The sequence below is a fragment of the Hyla sarda genome, chromosome 10 (genome assembly GCF_029499605.1).
Source record: "Hyla sarda isolate aHylSar1 chromosome 10, aHylSar1.hap1, whole genome shotgun sequence".
Taxonomy (NCBI): Eukaryota; Metazoa; Chordata; class Amphibia; order Anura; family Hylidae; genus Hyla; species Hyla sarda.
The window spans coordinates 96,695,762-96,717,123 of NC_079198.1; the positions used below are offsets into that span (position 1 = coordinate 96,695,762).

The 21,362-nt window shown below is 43.8% G+C and overlaps 1 protein-coding gene across 1 annotated transcript; it reads right to left on the minus strand.

Moving 5' to 3' along the window:
• Positions 1–8,968: 8,968 nt before the first annotated feature.
• On the minus strand, positions 8,969–18,188 carry LOC130293986 (protein kinase C theta type-like). Its single transcript, XM_056543337.1, has 2 exons — positions 17,421–18,188; positions 8,969–10,718 (listed from the first exon to the last, which is right to left on the minus strand). The coding sequence occupies exons 1-2, from the start codon at positions 18,075–18,077 to the stop codon at positions 9,843–9,845; spliced, it is 1,533 nt and encodes a 510-aa protein (XP_056399312.1). The 5' UTR covers positions 18,078–18,188; the 3' UTR covers positions 8,969–9,842.
• Positions 18,189–21,362: the final 3,174 nt, after the last annotated feature.

The window sequence follows — 21,362 nt, forward strand, 5'->3', positions numbered from 1 at the left end:
TGTGGCAGTATTATACCTGGGGTACAATGTGTGGCAGTATTATACCAGAGGCACAGTGTGTGGCAGTATTATACCTGGGGCACAGTGTGTGGCAGTATTATACCAGGGGCACAGTGTGGGGCAGTATTATACCTGGGGCACAGTGTGGGGCAGTATTATACCAGAGGCACAGTGTGTGGCAGTATTATACCTGGGGCACAGCGACTGGCAGTATTATACCAGGGGCACAGCATGTGGCAGTATTATACCAGGGGCACAGTGTGTGGAAGTATTATACCAGGGGCACAGTGTGTGGCAGTATTATACCTGGGGCACAGTGTGTGGCAGTATTATACCAGGGGTGTAGTGTGTGGCAGTATTATACCTGGGGTACAGTGTGTGGAAGTATTATACCAGAGGCACAGTGTGTCGCAGTATAATACCAGGGGCACAGTGTGGTAGTGTTACTCCAGAGGAACAGTGTGTGGCAGTATTATACCAGGGGCACAGTGTATGACAATATTATACCTGGGGCACAGTGTGTGGCAGTATTAAACCTGGGGCACAGTGTGTGGCAGTATTATACCTGTGGCACAGTGTGTGGCAGTATTATACCAGAGGCACAGCCTGTGGCAGTATTATACCTGGGGCACAGCGACTGGCAATATTATACCAGGGGCACAGCGTGTGGCAGTATTACACCAGAAGCACAGTGTGTGGCAGTATTATGCCAGGGGCACAGTGTGTGGCAGTATTATACCAGGGGCACAGTGTGTGGCAGTATTATACCAAGGGCACAGTGTGTGGCAGTATTATACCTGGGGAACAGTTTGTGGCAGTATTATACCTGGGGCACAGTGTGTGGCAGTATTATACCAGGGGCACAGTGTGTGGCAGTATTATACCTGGGGCACAGTGTGTGGTAGTATTATATCAGGGGCACAGTGTGTGGCAGTATTATACCAGGGCACAGTGTGTGGCAGTTTTATACCTGGGGCACAGTGTGTGGCAGTATTATACCTGGGGCACAGTGTGTGGCAGTATTATATCAGGGGCAAAGTGTGGGCAGTATTATACCTGGGGCACAGTGTGTGGAAGTATTGTACAAGAGGCACAGTGTGTTGACTACTCTGGTTTGATAAATATGGTGACTGGCATGGTGCAAAAATAGTGATATAAGTGCCCAATGTGTCCATTCACATTGTATCAAGAGGATCCTCCAGGTGTGACATATAGGTTGGTGGCACTGTATATAAGGTGCTTTCTTGCTTGCACTGTATATGGAGGACTCTCTTAGTGACACTGTATATGGATGACTCCCATAGTGACACTGCATTTGGATGACTCCCTTAGTGACACTGTATTTGGAAGATCCTCTAAGGGGCTCTGGATATGTTCACATTAGAAGACACAGTAATTTTGATGGTTCCATTACACTCTAGGTGGCGGTGACCGGTGACTGCTGCTGGTGTAGAACACGGAAACATTAAAAGATACAACCTTAAAGGGTTTATCCCAGTATTAATAGTTATCTGGAACTTCCTGCTGCCATTCTTCCTGGGATAGTGTTTTCCAATCAGGATGCCTTCAGCTAATCCAAAACTACAACTTTCAGCGTGTCCGAACAGCCGAAGGCTGTCTGGGCATGCAGGGAGTTGTAGTTTTGCAAAAGATATAGGCACCCTGGTTGGGAAACACTGGCCTGGGGTAACAATGAAGCATCACACATCCACAAATAAATCATAAAATACCCCTTTAATTTCTATGGATGTAGAAGGTCCTGAAGGTGTAATGTGTTGGTGTTTCAGGACTTCCGTCCATGTAGGTAAATTTAGTGTGTGAACACCGCCCAATACACATGGGGTCTAGGTGAATCTGATCACAATTATGTCACACACTAAAACATGTCTTCCCATTGTTTTTTTGCAGACTATAGCGCCTTCGGTCATGATCTTAGAGATTACACAGCTGCTATACACCAATAGGGCTAGCTGCGTTTTGGAAGTCCGTCAGAAGCATCGGTCGGCATCCCGCCAAAAACAGGATGCCGACATATACTGTATCGTAGCGCAGCGGGTGCCATTCATTTCAACGCATTCACTTATAATAACTAGTGTTGCCACTAATTTGTGTAATTTTTATATGTGCGTGACATGTCAGGAAGTGATATTAGATACAATACATATGCGAGGGGAAATTTTTCTAAATTACGCCTAAATAAAGAAATTTAGAATTTTTTTTCTGGTATACAAAGTGACCAAAAATACACAATTCTGGACTCTGGTATCTTTTTTTTTTTTTTACTTTACATCGTTGGCCGTGTGGTTTAATTAACGTTATGAGGATATGGAGATTTATCAAAACCTGTTCAGAGGAAAAGTTGCTGAGTTGCCCATAGCAACGAATCAGATCGCTTCTTTCATTTCTGAAAAGGCCTGTGAAAAATGAAAGAAGCGATCTGATTGGTTGCTGTGGGCAACTCAGCAACTTTTCCTTTAGAAAGCTTTTGATAAATCTCCCCTTATATGTTACATAGTTAGTACGGTTGAAAAAAGACATACGTCCATCAAGTTCAACCAGATCAATCATGTTCATAGTTTCTGATAACACATATGTTTATTTTTGTTTACATTAATTTATCTATAAAATGGGAAAAGGGGGTGATTCCAACTTTTATTAGAGAGGATTATACACATTTATTCCCTGTACCTTCTCAATCTGACACACTCTCCGATCCCCCCTGTGCCAGGTATAATGTCCGTTTATTTGTTTTTGTATTTTTCTGTTTAGGTGTGTATTCACACACTAGTTTGTTCAGAGCAGTTTGCTATTCCACCTGGATAGGGAATAGTTAATGCTCTGAGCGAATGAGAACTCGAGAGGAGTTATTTAGCCAGAGTTCTTCTGCATTCTGGTGCTGGTTATTGAGTGCAATACTACTATGTCTGTTTGTGCTATATTTTGACTATGTCTGCTTGAGCATTTACCTTGTATTTATCTTGTCATTTTATCTGGGTTTTTAGCCATGGTTATATAGCATGCTCCTTGTATTTTAGTCTGTGTTACTTTAGTCTGTTTTAGGATTATGTCTGTTCAGCTTTGTCGGTGTTCACACTATGGCTAAGTCTTGCTTGTTACCTGTTCTGGAGTCTATTCAGACTCATCCAGTTCTAGTCTAGTGTTTCATGTATTATATTTCTGTTTTCCTACTGGGTCAGCATTTTGTCCACACGGGGGAGTGTGTCCACTGGCCAGTAGCCTATTTTGCTTTATTATTAATGGCTACTCCTATAGTGGAGTGGGGAGTCCAGTTTTTTTGTTCTGTGTCCCAGTGTGAACGGTGTCCTATATTTATATCCTGTTTGGTTGATCTGATCTTTGTCCTTTTGTACTTGTACCTGATTGTGATAGTACTTTAGTAACTTACCTGTTCAGTTTAGTGTTTTGCTCTCAGTTCTTCTGTTTATCCCCTTCATCTCCTGGATTTTGCTGTATACTCATATTTTGCCTAGTCTTGTTCATTTTATTATGTCTGCTGTTTATCTGATATCCGGTTTATGAACTGTTTGTTAATTCACTATATTCTGCTCTGTTTGTGAGTTTATATTCTGCCCTGTTAGTGTTTGTATTCTGTCTGGTACATCTGGTTGTCCAGTAGTTTTCTGTTTCTGTTCTGGTCCGTGACCAACTATGTATAGTATGTGTTTTTACGCCACTGCACTTTAGTGCAGGAAATAACCGACACCCAGTTGTCGATCCATTGTTTAGGGAGAGATGTTTTAGAGTCAGTTTAGGGCTCACTCTCCCTGTACCCTCAGTCAGTCTCTGACACCAGGACACCTTAATAATAGAGGGAGGGAACTCCATCAGGAAATAGTAATAAAGAAAACACCAGTGATATGGTGGAATCACAACACAGCCAATTAGAGCTCACATTTATCCATCTTGTTTTGTTTTGTTTTTTTGTTTTTTTTTATAAATGCAATGGGGGAAACAAACTGGGTGAAAACAATTATGTATAAGCTTAGAGAATGCTGCATTTTTGGAGAAGCAGTCTGTTCAGACGTGCTTATTTTGCTACCTATTGACTTTATTCTGTGGGTCAGTAGGCATTTAAGGGCACCAACGCTGTGTGTATAATCTCAGGAATTTTGAGGGGCATTCATCAATATTTTACTAGTATATGTGGTAGCATAGATGTTAAAAGTTGCCTAAGAATATACCATCCTGCTCCAAATTCACCAAAGGTCGCATGCCACTTGATGAATTAACCGACTCCTACTCCCATGCTACCCATTTGGACATCTTTCCGGGGCTGAAGTGACATGGTGTGAGCTTGTGTGTAAATCACAGTTCTGCAACTTATGTGAGACTTTTATGAGACTTTCAGAGAAAAGTCTCACATAATGAATCAGTCCCCACTGCATAAAAATAGTCTAAAGCACTGCAGATGGTAGTTCACTTTCAGATATGATCTATAGCAAAAGTTGCACAAAAGTCTCAGGGGAAGTGACTTTATGTGACAATTTAACATGAAAAATAAACAATCTAAACAGCTTGATGAATTCCGCTCTTTATGCCTAAGGGTAGGGTCCAGCATAGCACATCCGCAGCATATTTGACATTGTGAATGTGCTACTGACTATCCCTAGAGTGTGCCCCCTGCCGTGCCCGTGGGTCCAGCAGACACACAGTAATCTGCAACTCAGAGAGCCGCGATGTCCGTGAGAGCATGTGCATTGTGCTCACAGACTTTGCAGCTCTCTGATTCGCAGATCCCTGTGTGTCTGTTCATAGCAGCGGATAACTTCTACGAGCAGACAAAGCAGGACACGGGCACAGAAGGAGGCACACTTAAGTATGCTGGCAATGCTATACGTGTGACTCTACCCTAAAGAGGTATTCTTCCTACAACACTTAGGGTACAATCACACGTGTGGACCCACAGCATATTTTATTCTGCAGATCTGATGCTGAAGGACCACTGCATGGTGGCTTTACATGTGCCTGCTTGGAGCAGACACACTGCGATGTGCGAGTTGCTGCGCATGCGAGGTGTACTCGCACTCATCGCGGCCGCTCCCCCTGCTCCATGAGCTAGGCCGAGAGCTGCAGCGATTTGCGAGTATAGTGTGCATGTGCGCTGCAAATCGCAGTGTTTCTGCTCGTAGCTCTGCTCGTAATTGCAGCCCCCTCCTGCCTCTCAAAAATGGGGTGCTGAATCTCCCATAGGAAAAGATTGGCTATCTTTGGCAACAGGGCCTGCTCTCCCTATAGGCAAAATAGGCAGCCACCTAGAGCGCCCTCTTAATAGGGGGCGCCGATCTGCCAGCCACAAGAAAGTTAGACAATCAGCATCCAAACCACTTGCTCAGCCAGCAAAATGAGGAGGAGATTTGTTACAGTGTGTCTCCACAGTAGTGAGCTAATTACATGAGGAGGAGGTTTGTTACAGTGTCACCCCAGTAATAAGAAGAGTACATGAGGAGGATGTTTGCTACAGTGTCACCCCAGTAGTAAGGTAATTACATGAGGAGGAGGTTTGTTAAAGTGTGTGTCTCCAGTAGTAAGGCAGTTACATGAGGAGGAGGTTTGTTACAGTGTGTCACCCCAGCAGTAAGGTAATTACATGAGAAGGGGGCTTGTTACATTGTGTCACCCCAGCAGTAAGTTGTGGCAGGCCAATGGGTGGAGTCAAGGGCGGCAAAATTAGCTTTTTCCTAGGGTGACAAAAATCCTTGCACCAGCCCTGTTTGGCAGCATGTCCAATCCGTGACTGCCAAACACTTTTCAGGAGTGTGTGAGAGCTGGGTGACAGCCTCTGAGGTTGGGACTGTAATGGCGGCCATGTTGGTTGTCATCCTGCTTGTCCAGTAGACTATTCCTATGGGATCTTTCCATGTGGACACTTCTCTACCGGGAATTTCCCTTCTTCACGAATGTTGCTCTGATACTCTTCTGGTGTGGATGTTCTCATAACAGGAGCCTCCATAAGGCTGGAATTCCACTGAGGTTTTTTTTGTTGCAAAAACGCCATTAAAAATGCCAATTTTCCCGCATGGCGTTTTTTTCTGTGAAACGCCACATCCAGATGTTAGCTGCAAGTCAATAGTAAACTGCAAAATGCCAGATTCACTTGGCGTTTTTCAGTTTGGCGGTTTTTTAATCCTTTTGGCGTTTTTCAGCAATTTCGGGCTCAGAGGCTGGATTTTCAAAACGCCCGACCAAACCTAGTTTGGCGTTTTTTGCCCTTAAATCGTGGCGTTTTCCTCCCATAGAAGTCTATGGAAGAGCAAAAACACCAAGAAAAACACCATATTGGTTTTAAATTTAGCGTTTTTGCAGGCGGTTTATATTCTTTTTTGGACTTTAGCGATCCCAAAAAAATATGGAGATACCTTTTTTATTAAAATTTTGTAGGGTACCATAAAAAAATGTAATAAAAAAGATACAGTAGTGATGGAAAAAATTGTATCTAACGAAATTTATATTTTTTATTACGAAATGTTTATTCATTTTTAAACAGGGATCAATTTATGTGGGCGGGTAAAAATGTAGCCGACAATAATAAAAATGTAGTGTGTGTGTGTGTTTTTCACTTAATTTTTTTACATTTTTTTTTAATGTAGTACTACTATTCCCAGCATGGAACACACTGTTCCATGATGGGAGTAGTAGTACCTGTACTAATTGACAGATCCCCATTGCGATCCTCCTGTATAATGTATAGATGCTGCGGCTGCTCTTCTATGGTCCCCTGCACTGCTGTATATATACACATATTCATATTTCCTGCAGAGAGCTGTGATTGGCCAGATGGTTCCAGCCAATCACAGCTCTCTGTGAGAAATCGGAATGTGTATATATACGGCGTGCAGGGGACCATAGGAGAGCATCCATACATTATACCGGAGGATCACAGCGGGTGTCAGTAGTGATACCCGCTGTGATCTTTCCTACTACTACTACTCCCAACGTGGAGCACACTCTGCTCCATGCTGGGAGCTGTAGTACCTGCATTAATAGACAGATCGCAGCAGGTGTCAGAAGTTACACTCGCTGTGATCTGTCTATTAATGCAGGTACTACAGCTCCCAGCATTGAGCAGAGTGTGCTCCATGTTGGGAGTAGTAGTACTTGCAGTTAAGGACACATCACAGCGGGTGTCACTACTGACACCCACTGTGATCATCCTGTCTATAGCTCTGCACCATACCCCGGGCCGGCCACTCATTCATTCATCTTTTCCTCAGAGCTGTGATTGGCTGCAACCATCCAGCCAATCACAGCTCTGGGTGGAAAATATGAACGGCAAGTGATGTGAATAGAGCAGAGATGTGAGCGCTGTATAGAGCCGCTCCGCTTCTCTGCTATATAATGGATGATCGCATCGGGTGTCAGACTGACACCCGGGGCAATATGTCTATAGTACAGGTACCACTACTCCCAGCATGGAACAGTGTGTTCCATGCTGGGAGTAGTAGTACTACATAAAAAAAAAAAAAGTTAAACACACACACACACTTTATAAAAAAAAATTATCAAAAATGTTGTTATAAAAAATAAACATTTAGTTAAATAAATTTTTACATCCCTATTTTGGTACCCAACTATGTTGTAAAAAAAAAAAAAATAGGCAAAAGTGGCCAAAAACGGCAAATGCCACACAAAGGTAAAAACGCCAGAAAAAACGCAAAAACACATCACTTCATGTGCACCGTTTGATCTGAATAAACCACTCTGAAGGGTGAGTGCTGCGCTGTCATATTTCTCTCTATAAAGATCTATTACTCCATGAAGCATCCTCCACTGTGTTCTCATTCTAGACAATTCTCCATGACCTAAATATACCCCAACTTTGACTTGCACTGATACATTGTAACAAACCCTCGCTTGTTATATTACCATAAAAGTTTTTGCTGGGTTTAGAAAACCAATCTTACAAACGATCTATTAGGGGATTAAAGATGGGTAATAGATGGGGGTCCCTCATTCAGGATCCCCATCAATTAGTGAGAATGGAGAGAGGCTACTAGCAGCGTCAATACAACATTTATTAGATTGACGTCCAGTGGAAATAAAGACAAGTACAACCATGTAGGGGGTAAAAAAAAGAGTTTATTTATAGGGATAGGGGGGACAATAATAAACAAGATACTATTATACTATTATATATGTGTATGTGTAAGTTAGTGGTCTGTTGTACTGAACCGTCCTCGGACGTGTTGATCCAGAGGAAGGCGAAAACCCCCTGTAAGGAAAGAGCCAATTGTCCTTATTACCGGGGGGGGGGGGGGGGGGGAATTCCTTCTCGACCCCAAATATGGCGGTCAGAATAAATCCCAGGATCAAAAGCTGGAACCAAACCGGAGAAAGGGGGGTAAATTAATTTAAATTATAAATATTTTTTAGTTATACATGTTTCTAATAGTCTATTGGCAAGTCTAGTAGTCTAATGTTTATGTTTGGGTCAAATACATTTTTAAGATAAAAAAAAATATATAAATGTATATTTATTTATCAATTTTTTGGAATTAGTTTTGTTACTAAGAGGGTAATTTCTGATGTTATTATGCTAAACCTATTTATGGCTATATTGATCCAGAGGAAGGCGAAAACCCCCTGTAAGGAAAGAGCCAATTGTCCTTATTACCGGGGGGGGGGGGGGGGGGGAATCCTTCTCGACCCCAAATATGGCGGTCAGAATAAATCCCAGGATCAAAAGCTGGAACCAAACCGGAGAAAGGGGGGTAAATTAATTTAAATTATAAATATTTTTTAGTTATACATGTCTCTAATAGTCTATTGGCAAGTCTAGTAGTCTAATGTTTATGTTTGGGTCAAATACATTTTTAAGATAAAAAAAATATATAAATGTATATTTATTTATCAATTTTTTTGAATTAGTTGTGTTACTAAGAGGGTAATTTCTGATGTTATTATGCTAAACCTATTTATGGCTATATTGATCCAGAGGAGGGGGGGGGGATTCCTTCTCGACCCCAAATATGGCGGTCAGAATAAATCCCAGGATCAAAAGCTGGAACCAAACCGGAGAAAGTGGGGTAAATTAATTTAAATTATAAATATTTTTTAGTTATACATGTTTCTAATAGTCTATTGGCAAGTCTAGTAGTCTAATGTTTATGTTTGGGTCAAATACATTTTTAAGATAAAAAAAATATATAAATGTATATTTATTTATGAATTTTTTTTAATTAGTTGTGTTACTAAGAGGGTAATGTCTGATGTTATTATGCTAAACCTATTTATGGCTATATTGATCCAGAGGAAGGCGAAAACCCCCTGTGAGGAATGAGCCAATTGTCCAAAAATCAGGGGGAAAAATTCCTTCCCGACCCCAAATATGGCGATCAGAATAAATCCCTGGATCGAGCCAATATGTCCCCTATCTGTGGTCTGTGTCTATGTGTGTGCGCCTATCCCTATCGTGTAGTGTGTGTGGTGAGTGCAGTACTTACCCGGCCTGTGCTTGGATGGGTTCAGGGATAATATCCGCCACTCAGCACCGCAGGATTACAACATGCGGCTATTGTTCCTGAACTTACCAGATGGAATCTAAGCACAGGCCGCTCCTGGGGGCGTAGAGGATCTTCCGGCTGCAGTGATGTCAGATGCCAGCCCGGGACTGGAGGATGCCAGGTAAAGGGCCTGGGGCAGCAACACAATGGCATGGTATGGCATAAAGATGTTCTAGAGCAGTCGAGGTAACAGCAGCAGAGACATGAGGCCTGGATCAGGAGGCCAGAGGTTCTGAGCAGTAGGCGCGGTGTCCTCAGAGTCCAGATCCACCTATGGATAAGTGAAGAACATGTGGTGATAGTTATCCCAAGAGGAGGTTCTTACTGGGCCCAGCTTGGTGACGTATAATTGAATCCGGTCCCATGGTGGGGGTTCTCTGTGTCCTCCGGCCACTGCAGATGGTGATTTTGCAGAACTGTCCCAAACGGCTTGCATGGTGGCTTGGCTCTCCTCTCTTCCAGTTCCTCCCAGCGAATGGTGGAAAAGAATGGATGCTTCTGGATGTTTCTACGCACCCCCAGGCGCTTATCGGGATTCTTGCGCAGAAGTTGACTGATGAGATGTTCAATAGCAGCATCCATCCCGGGTGGAAGTTTTGGCTCCTTTCTGGTGATGGCTTTGAAAACCTTCTGCTTGCTGTGGCCGATGAAAAATGGGAAGCGTCCTGTCGCCATCCTGCACAACACAATCCCAAGGCTCCACCAGTCAACGGCTGTGTAATACTCTTGTCCTAGAAGCACTTCAGGGGCCATGTAGTAGAATGTTCCTGTCACTCCATCAATCTTACTGGAGGCTGTGACTCCATCTTGTGCCAGGCCCAGGTCAATGATCCGGATGTGGCCTTCTGCATCCAACATGATGTTCTCTGGCTTGAGGTCTCTGTGGACGATGTTCTGTCCATGGAGGAACTGGAGGCCGCATACCATCTCTGCTGCGTAGAACCTTATGTTGTTGATGTCCAGGTAGCAGCAAATCCTGATCAAATCCTCCAGACTGCCGCCGGACAGGTACTCCGTGATGAAGTATGCACGCTCCAGAGACTGATGTGCGGCATAAAGGTGGCATAGAAATGGACAGTCTCGGGCTGCCAGAAGTATCCGCTGCTCTCTCTTGATGGTTCCCTCGTTGTCCTCTCGTCTGTTGATGATCTTTATGGCCATGTAGGTGTCTCGGCCAGGGACTGATGCCAGGACCACCTGTGGAAAACAAATGGAAGCCGATCATTAGAAGACATCATAAGGTTGATATTGATCAGTGTTTCTCAAGCTCGGTCCTCAAGACCCCCAATAAGTCATGTTTTCTGGATTTCCTTTAGTCTTTCACAGGTGATACAATTATGGTCAGTGAATCAGGAATCACCACAATAATATCACCTGTAGAAGATTAAGGAAATCATGAAAACATGACCTGTTGGGGGTCTTGAGGAACGTGCTTGATAAACATTGATATAGATGGAGGAGGGGGGGCTGTTTATGGGTGGACTGAGTGGTGGGTCAGTTAGATAGCACCCAGGAACCTTCAGCCTAGGAAAACTGCAAGAAAGAGCTATAATGACCTTTAAATCCCCCTTTTTAGCAATAATCGTCTCTTCCAAAGTTTCCTGCAGCTGCAAATGCTGTAAGTTTTGTTCACCAATTGGATACCTGGCAGGATTGGTGGCGGAATCCTGGTGGAATCCAGTCCGCAAGATGGAGCCGGCCAATGCGATGCTATAAAGGGGCGTTCAGTTCCCAATGGTGATGGCGATGTGATAAAATCAAAATTCATTTGGCTAATAGTGGAGATCAGACCTGCCATTCAGGTGCGCAGAAGCAGTAGATAGAAATGTTACACGCACGTTCAGACAGCACTTTGAATCATTTATGCGTTTGCACTCTAATTAGTTGAGGCTCAATAAGTACAAAAGTGATAGGTATATGTTGCGCATGTTCAAACAGCCTTATGGATGCATAGGCAAAATAAATACAAATAAGGATATGCAATATATTAGGGAAACAGGTTGGCGTTTGCGAACTACACATACATCCATAATAATATGAATATTTACCAATTTAATTGGCAGAAAAAGACCATTGTGCACATGTGTAAAGTGGGAGGAGATCATATGAGTATCAGGTATATACTCTGTACACCTGTCTATAATGCAGTTATATAACAGTAGATGTTACAGCTATTACATAAGAGCTAACACAATCTATGAGAATAGAACAGAGGGGAACTTGTGCCAAGTGTAACGAATTGTAATATTAAAAAGTGTATTAAAAAGATAAAAAAATTAAATGTAAACAAAATTTAGGAAATGTTGAACAGCTTATCCACCATCTAAAAAGGTAGCATAAAGAAAAATAACGAATGGTGTAAAAGACAAAAACCTCGATCCCAAGTGTGAAAGTGATTCATAGAGGTGGATGAAGAATGGGAATAGAGTGCGGGAATAGCACTAGGCGAATGTCACTGAATATCAGGTGGCGCACTGTGGTTATGTAGTAGTTGTGGGAATTGTATGTTGATTGTAAAGCTAGGCTCCGACCTCCACAGCTCCCAGATTAGGTACCAAGGGGAACAAAGAAAAATGAATAGAAAAATACTATAAAAATAGTCCACTATGTGGTATTGCACTTTTCACGGAATTAATGGGTCCAACAAGAGACATAGTCTTAAAAATAGGCAGAAGTCCCTACAATAATGATGGGTCCAGAAAACAAAATAGTATCCTCATCGAGAAAGAGGACAAGAATGGATCATCAGGAGGCATCAATGGGGGTATTTATTAGATAGTATTAATACAGGGAATTCCAGAGGGTTCATTTCCTTTATCGCCTAACTCTATGAATGCATTGAACAATGGATAGACATGTCTTTGAGTTGGTTGGGATCAGTGTAGTTCTCATCTTCCGGTCCAAATAGGTTTCTGTAAGATTGTATTGAAACCAAAGAAATCCATGGATATCCATGGATAACTAAAAGAGAAGCATTTATTTATTTTTTTTACTAAGACCCGGGGAACATGCTCTCGAATCACCCAAAGTGCAAGCGTGTTACACTAAAAAAATGTGCACAAAGGATGCAGTCTATTACAAGCCCTTCTCCTATAGTTGAGAGGCCCCCCAACAACCTTTACCCTTCGCCTCCTGACCAAAAGGTACCTGCGAGGCTCCAGGTTCAATGTCCCTTTTTGCCGAAGCTATTAAGCAACCACAAATGCTCCCTGCATCCCCCTTAGCGTTAGCCAAGGTATCTACCCACAGAGACGATAACAGTCGGTACCCTGCCGATGCAGGAGTACCCGGGGTTTTTGCAAGGAGGTGCAGAATCTAATGGCCACACACAGCTCCCCTAGACCGCTAGGAGGAACAACCAGAAAGGCTACCGCATCCTAAAAATCTTGTGGACACACAACACGCAAAAAGTGTCACAGTGACAAAAAAAGGAAATAAATAAGTGAATGTGTGCAGATATGCTGTCCAGACATCCGGCCAGATCTATAAAAAAATTTCTGATCCTAACCAGTAGGCCGGAAATCAAGAGGTGAGTGCTACAAGGTGAAAAGTTTATGGTTCCAGTGCTTCCACTCAGTGCGCCAATACTCCCAGTGAGTTTCAGCACCTCAGGGTCACCACTCCCCAAGGCACTAAAGTACCTCGGCTCTAGACCCTCTCAGCCTCATGGCAAGACCCTGAGGAAACAGGTCACGTCGGGGCAGCAGTCGAGCTGTTTCCTCAGAACCAGCCCGGGAACACTCTGGTACACCTGACCCCTCCATGCCTGACCCCTCCATGCAGCACCCGCGCTTCGTGTCACCGGCTGAAACTGATAAGAACAGATACTACACTTGATCGAGAAGGCCGAGAAGCGACCCCCACAGCTCCCAGATTAGGTACCAAGAGGAACAAAGAAAAATGAATAGAAAAATACTATAAAAATAGTCCACTATGTGGTATTGCAGTTTTCACAGAAATCATGGGGACAACATGATAAATAGTCTTAAAAAGTGGCAGAAGTCCCTACAGTAATGATGGGTCCAGAAAACAAAATAGTATCCTCATCAAGAAAGGATCGATCATCAGGAGGCATCAATGGGGGTATTTATTAGATAGTATAAATACAGGGAATCCCAGAGGGTTCACTTACTTTATCTCCTAACTCTATGAATGCATTGAACAATGCATAGACATGTCTTTGAGTTGGTTGGGATCAGTGTAGTTCTCATCTTCTGGTCCAAATAGGTTTCTGTAAGATTGTGTTGAATCCATAGAAATCCATGTATGGATAACTAAAAGAGAAGCATTGAAGGGGACAAAATTCAAGGACTTTATTCCACAGAAGACTGGGTGCTTTTCACATTCTGGTCCGGTCACACACCTGTAGAGTCAGGTGGATACCTCACCTGGTTGCACCGTGGATGATGTGTTACTAGGGTTGCCACCTTCCGGTATTTTACTAGCACAGCTGCCATTTTGGCCACCCTGATGGTATTTTTATATAAAAAATACCGGCAATGCAATGACCAGTATTTATCCAACCAAGCATCCAACTCCCGGAAAGTTGCACCATAAACTATACCAGTGTTTTCCAACCAGAGCACCTCCAGCTGTTGCAAAACTACAACTTCTTGCATGCCCGGACAGCCTACGTCTGTCCAGGCATGCTGGTAGTTGTAGTTTCGCAACAGCTGGAAGCACCCCTGGCTGGTTAACACTGACTTGTACTATATACTACTGTACCGTTCAACATGCTGGGAGTTGTAGTTTTTGTTTGGGCCAGTTGCTGAGCCCCAGGCTGTATGGGGGCAAGCTGGGAGTTCTAGTTAGTAGCTAACTGCAACTCTTGAATTTAATAATAAAAAAAAGTGATCAAAAAGTCAAATGGAAACAAAAATGGTCCTGTTAAAAACTACAGACCGGGGCACAAAAAATGAACCTCATACAGGCCATTATAAGGAGAAATAAAAAAGTTATAGGGGTCAGAATAGGACAAAATTTCCCCCCGCACATGTGTATCATGTGATCTCACGCATATATAATTAATTATGCAAATGAGCATGGCTGGTATATATTTTTTTTGCAAGAAAGGTGGCAACCCTATGTGTCACATGTGGGTCACATAAAGTAAGTGGTGTGGGGATCCTACAAGTTTTCCTCGGTCCACCCCCAGGAATATCCAGGCCAGTTACCCCAATTTAACTGGACTACAAAAGGGTTCAACCAAGGAAAACAAAGGTAAAATATACATAATAAGCACCATCTGACCGCCAAGTAATGCATAAAAGAAAGAAAATGTGCAAAGAAAAACAAATACAACAGAGCATACAGAGATATAGGGCAAGGAAAAACCAGACAATAATGAATAGAGAACCGTAATCCCATAGGGGGAAACTCTTTTGTTGCACTTTATGATTGGATTTATATTTGGAATCCTATATATATTACATGTGAAGAGAGATTATTATTTATTACCTGCGGTATTGGAGGAACAATTTACAGCGATATAATATCACCACACTTTTATACATTTACTTTATATTATTGAGTATTCCCGTGCCCATTATAAAGACCTGTGTAGAGGAAGAGCAGTGCAGTTCCCATAGCAACCAGTTTGCTTCTTTTATTTTTCAGAGGCCTTTTTAAATTGGTTGCTAGGGGCAACTGCACTGCTCTTCCTCTGCACAGGTCTTAATAAATTCCCCCCTATATGTACTCTTTACACACTGCTCCAGAAGACCCCGCTGCACCTTCTCTTCTCTCTGCGTCTGGTTTCCTGCACCCACACCATCTTGGAGATCACAACTTCCATCTGCCAGGACACAGTACATGGAGGTGCCCCAAGGGATCCGTTCACACCTTATACCAAGTGTAGGCCCTTCAAGGAGTCTTATATGGTTTTGCATAACCACTAAAGCCATCAGGGACATATTATTGTGGGACTACAAGTACCAGCAGACCCACCTTACCACAACACTGCATGTATGGATAACGAAAAGAGAAGCATTGAAGGGGACAAAATTCAAGGACTTTATTCCACAGAAGACTGGGTGCTTTTCCCATTCTGGTCCTGGTCCGGTGACACACCTGTAGCGTCAGGGGGATACCTCACCTGGCCGCACCGTGGATGATGCGTCACTAGGGTTGCCACCTGGCCGGTATTTTGGCCACCTTGACAGTATTTTAATATTAAAAATACCGGCAATGCAATGACCGGTATTTATCCAACCAATCCTCCAACTCCCAGAATGTTGCACCATATACTATACCAGTGTTTCCCAACCAGAGCACCTCCAGCTGTTGCAAAACTATAACTTCCTGCATGGGCATGCTTGGAGTTGTAGTTTTGCAACAGCTGGAGGCACCCCTGGTTGGTAAACACTGACCTATACTATATACTACTGTACCGTCCAACATGCTGGAAGTTGTAGTTTTTGTTTGGGCCAGCTGCTGAGCTGCAGGCTGTATCAAGGCATGCTGGGAGTTGTAGTTAGTAGCTAACTGCAACTTTTGAATTTAATTTAAAAAAAAGAAGCGATCAAAAAGTCACAGCGAAACAAAAATGATCCTGTTAAAAACTACAGACCCGGGCACAAAAATGAGCCTCATACAAGCCCTTAAAAGGAGAAATAAAAAAGTTATAGGGGTCAGAATAGGACAAAATTCCCCCCACATATTTGTATCATGTGATGTCACGCATATATAATTAATGATGCAAATGAGCATGGTCGGTATTTTTCTCTTGCAAGAATGGTGGCAACCCTATGTGGCACATGTGGGTCATACAAAGTAAGTGGTGTGGGGATCCTACAAGTTTTCCTCGGTCCACCCCCAGGAATAACCAGGCCAGTTAGCTCAATTTAACTGGACTACAAAAGGGTTCAACCAAGGAAAACAAAGGTAAAATATACATAATAAGCACCATCTGCCCCCTAAGTAATGCATAAAAGAAAGAAAATGTGCAAAAAAAACAAATACAACAGAGCATACAGAGATATAGGGCAAGGAAAAACCAGACAATAATGTATATATACCGTAATAGTACCATAATATATACCGTAATAATACCGTAATCCCATAGGGGGAAACTCTTTTGTTGCACTTTATTATTGGATTTATATTTGGAATCCTATATATATAACATGTGAAGAGATATTGGGGAAGATTTATCAAAACTTGTGCAGAGGCAAAGTGGTCCAGTTGCTCATAGCAACCAATCAGCTTTCTTCTTACATTCTTAACAAGGCCTCTGAAAAATGAAAGAAGCAATCTGATTGGTTGCTATGGGCAACTGGGCAACTTTCCTTTCCACAGGTTTTGATAAATCTCCCCCATTATTATTTATTACCTGCGGTATTGGAGGAACAATTTACAGCGATATAATATCAGCACATGGGAACTTTTATTAATTTTACTTTTATTATTGAGTATTCCCGTGCCCATTATGAAGACCTGTGTAGAGGAAGAGCAGTGCAGTTCCCATAGCAACCAGTTTGCTTCTTTTATTTTTCAGATTGTTTGCTATGGGCAACTGCACCGCTCTTCCTCTGCACAGAACTTAATAAATCCCCCCCTATATGTACTCTTTACACACTGCTCCAGAAGACCCCGCTGCACCTTCTCTTCTCCCTGCGTCTGGTTTCCTGCACCCACACCATCTTGGGCATCCCAACTTCCATCTGCCAGGACACAGTACATGGAGGTGCCCCAAGGGATCCGTTCACACCTGATACCAAGTGTAGGCCCTTCATGGAGTCTTATATGGGTTTGCATAACCACTTTAGAAATCAGGGACATATTATTGTGGGACTACAAGTACCAGCAGACCCACCTTACCACAACACTGCAAGCCCCCACACAATACATATGCAGCCTAAAATGGCTGATAACAGAAAACAAGATGGAGATAGAACTTACTTTGCCGAAGTTGCCTCTACCCAGGACTTGGTGGAGGTTGTAGCGGCTGATGGAAAGCCTGGGGTAGGGACCCGATGTTCCTTGGCTGCTCCCAGGTGTTGGCTCCTCATCCTCTGATCCTCCATTCTCGTCTCCTCTCCTCCTCTTGACTCCATCCTCGCCTTCCTCTTCCCTCTTCCTCTTGCCTTCGCTCTTCCTCTTCTCCTCCTTGCCATCTTCTTTATGTTCAGTAGACACCATTCCAGGTGTTGGCTCCTCATCCTCTGATCCTCCATCCTCGTCTCCTCTCCTCCTCTTGACTCCATCGTCGCCTTCCTCTTCCCTCTCCTTCTTCTTCTTCTCCTCCTTGCCATCTTCTCCATGTCCAGTGGACGCCATCCCAGGTGTTGGCTCCTCATCCTCCGATCCTCTGTCGTCGTCTCCTCTCCTTCTCTTGACTCCATCCTTGCCTTCCTCTTCCCTCTTCCTCTTCTCCTCCTCGCCATCCTCTCCATGTCCAGTGGTCGCCATCCCAGGTGTTGGCTCCTCATCCTCTGATCCTCCATCGTCCTCTCTCCTACTCTTGACTCCATCCTCGCCTTCCTCTTCCCTCTTCCTCTTCCCCTCGCTCTTCCTCTTCTCCTCCTCGCCATCTTCTCCATGTCCAGTGGTCGCCATTTCCGCAGTTCTCCTTCAGTCTGTAGACCTCGGTCCAGTCACGTCGGTCGCCAGCAGAGAGTAAACGGCAGTTGGTCGTGTGCAGGTGATGTCATCGGCCATGAGATGCTCTGTGGCACCTGCCTGACACTGGCCCTATAGACCTGCTCTGCCATATACAATGTGATGTGGACATCATGAAGGACATCTAGGGTTGACCTTAGGTTGGTTGCTACCCTGTGCAGTTTGATGGACTTTATGATGGACCACAGTGGTCTCCAAACTATGGACCTCCAGGTGTTGCAAAATTACTACTCCCAGGCTTGTTGGGAGTTGTAGTTTTGCAATATCTGGAGGTCCACAGTTTTGAAACCAATGGATTTAGGCACCTATTATGATCCTTGGGGTCCAAGCCCCTTGTGCCCTGGTGCAGCCCCTTGTGCCCTGGTCATGGTCTAAAGTCAAGAGTAACAATAATAATTCATGGGGGGTTCTTCAGTGTCTGGGCGTAGGTGGTGTAACTGCTAGTGGTATATATTGGCACAGTGGTTGTATGGGCGGCATATATATAGATCTATATAGAGATAGAAATAAATATAGTGGATAAAACACTCACACTTGTGAGTATGTAAACCTATTCAGCAATATGTTCCTATTACAACTATTCCTGTAAATCTGCTGCACACACAGCACCAGATATGATGTATAGCAGCAGTACCCAACGGGCTGACCGTGGTCCAGATCCAGACCATGACTGCCAGACATCCGAACCACTAGCCAGCTCTCCCCTCATTCATTTGTATTGGTGTCTAAGACACTCTACGGGGCATCTATTAAAAGTTTACTTGGTCTTTGTTCACTGTAGATTAAAAAAAGTTGCAGGCAAAGTGGCGTTTATGCGCCAAATTTATCAAATGGTGTATGGACATTGTTGAATGCCCACTGAACTGCTCAGCTTTAATGTCACATAGCAGTGGCTGCCGTGCGTCAATTCTATTAAAAGTCACATGGACCCTAATACAATTGCCGCATGGTTGGGCAGGGTTGAATTGCCCTGTGATTTCTTCTAAATATGGTCCGTGCACATGATAAATTAGTGACCACTGCACAAAGTTATCTAAATCAGATCAGTTCGTGGTAATAAAAATTAAACGTTCTAAATGAAATGTTGCAGGAAAAGCCACACGGAACCTGCGACAAATTTAGACAAAAAAACCTGTCTAAATTTCTTGATGAATTCCCCCTCTTTGTTCTCTGCCTGGCGCTTCTTCTCTGATGCAGTCAGCGTGATGATTTAACTGAACAGTTCATAGGGGGCATAGGGGCACAGTACATGGGGGCATTGTGGTACAGGTCATAGAGGCATAGTTGCATATTTATTGGGGCCATAGTGGTACAGTTCATAAGGGTATGGTGGCACAGTACATTTTAAAATATTGGTACAGTTCATAAGGGTGCAATGGCACAGCTTATGGTGGCATAGTGACATAGTTTAAGGGGGGATAGTGGCACAGTACATGGGAGCATAATGCCACAGTTCATGTGGGCATAATGGCTCAGTACATGGAGGCATAGTGGCACAATACATTGGGGCATTGTGTCACAGTACATGGGGGCATAGTGACGCAGTTAATGGGAACAAAGTGGCACAGTTTAAGGGGCATAGTGGTGTAGTACATAGGGGCATAATGGCACAGTTCATGGGCGCATAATGGCACAGTTCCTGTGGGCATAGTGGTGTAATGTCCCAGTACAGGATAAGGTCCTGCACTACACTTAGGCCCTGTCAGGTTGAGTCACTCAGTGACCTGGGGGCTCTTCCGCAGTGTCTCCCCTGCTGTTACTTCAATGTTATTTATTGTACTATATGTATAGTCAGTATACTAAGGTATAGAAAGTATAAAGGACCTTTGGACGACTAATGTAATTGTCTAAAGGACCTGTGAGATGTTACATGTTACGCTCACATGATGTTATCACATGTTACCCAGAGAGCACCAGATTAACACATGACCTGCAGCTTGACCTATGGGCTTCTAGTACAGTCCCCCTTTATAAGGAAGGGATGTGCTGCAATCTGCCGCTTTTGGCTCTTCTACCATCACTCTTGCTGAGGAACAGTGGAGACCAGATGTCTCAGTGCTAGTGTCCAGCTACCTGGAAGGCCTCAAATCTACAGTCACTTCCAGTAAGTCAAGTCTATGTCTGCTGTCACTACCTATAGTCCAGTCAAGCCTAAAGTCAATTATCTAAAGTCTATTACAGGTACAACCGATCCCAGCAAGCTGTGAGGTCCTTCTGTGTTCAGGGCCACCTCTCTGGGATTCTCGCTGAGCTGTAGAGACTATAACAACTGTCTGACCTCAGCAAAGCCTCTGTTAAACCATAACCTGGTTGTGGGCTCTCATTTCACTGCCTAGCCATTGCTATAGCTGAGATATCGTTTGTGTGGTTCCCGATACCCAAAGACCACTCTGGCGTCACGAACATTGGGGGTTAATAACATAGCATCTGCCATATCCACCTACACCGCTACACCACGTGGTTCCGCCATTCACCGTGGCTCACCACAGTGGCACAATACATAGGGACATAGTGGCACAGTACATGGGGGGTATACTGGCACAAAACATAGGGGCATAGTGGCACAGTACGTGGGGTATAGGGGCACAGTACATGGAGACATACTGGGAGCAACATAGGACAGCTTATGAGGGCATAGTGGCACAGTTTATGGGGACATTGTGGTTCAGTACATAGGGACATAATGGCACAGTTCATGGGGGGGGGCAGTGGCACAGCTTATGGGGGCATAGTGGCACAGTTTATGGGAACATAGTGGCACAGTTTATGAGGGCATAGTGGTTCAGTACATAGGGACATAATGGCACAGCATATGGGGGCATAGTGACACAGTACACAGGGGCATAGAGGCACACTTCATGAGGGCATAGTGGTACAGTTCATGGTTGCACAATGGCCCATCTCATGGGGGCATAATGGCACAGTTAATGGGACATTGTGGCACAGTTAATGGGGACATCGTGGCACAGTCCATGGGGACATTGTGGCACAGTACATGGGGGCATAGTGGCTTATTACATGGGGGCATAGTGGCACAGTACATGGGGCATAGTGGTACAGTTCAAAGTAGGGCAAAATTGGCATGGGGCATAGTGGCAGCATGCATTGTGGGGGCACAGACATGTCATTCATTGTTTTAAGGGACACAGAGGTACAATTATTCGCTACAGGGCACATTGTTTGGCAATATTATTTTGGAGGCACTGTGTGGAGCAGTATTAA

Coding starts and splice junctions, on each gene's coding strand:
- LOC130293986 (XM_056543337.1), bottom strand. CDS start 18,077: ATGGCGACCACTGGACATGGAGAAGATGGCGAGGAGGAGAAGAGGAAG. Junction 10,719..17,420: donor GTAGAGGCAACTTCGGCAAA/GTAAGTTCTATC, acceptor TGTTTTCCACAG/GTGGTCCTGGCATCAGTCCC.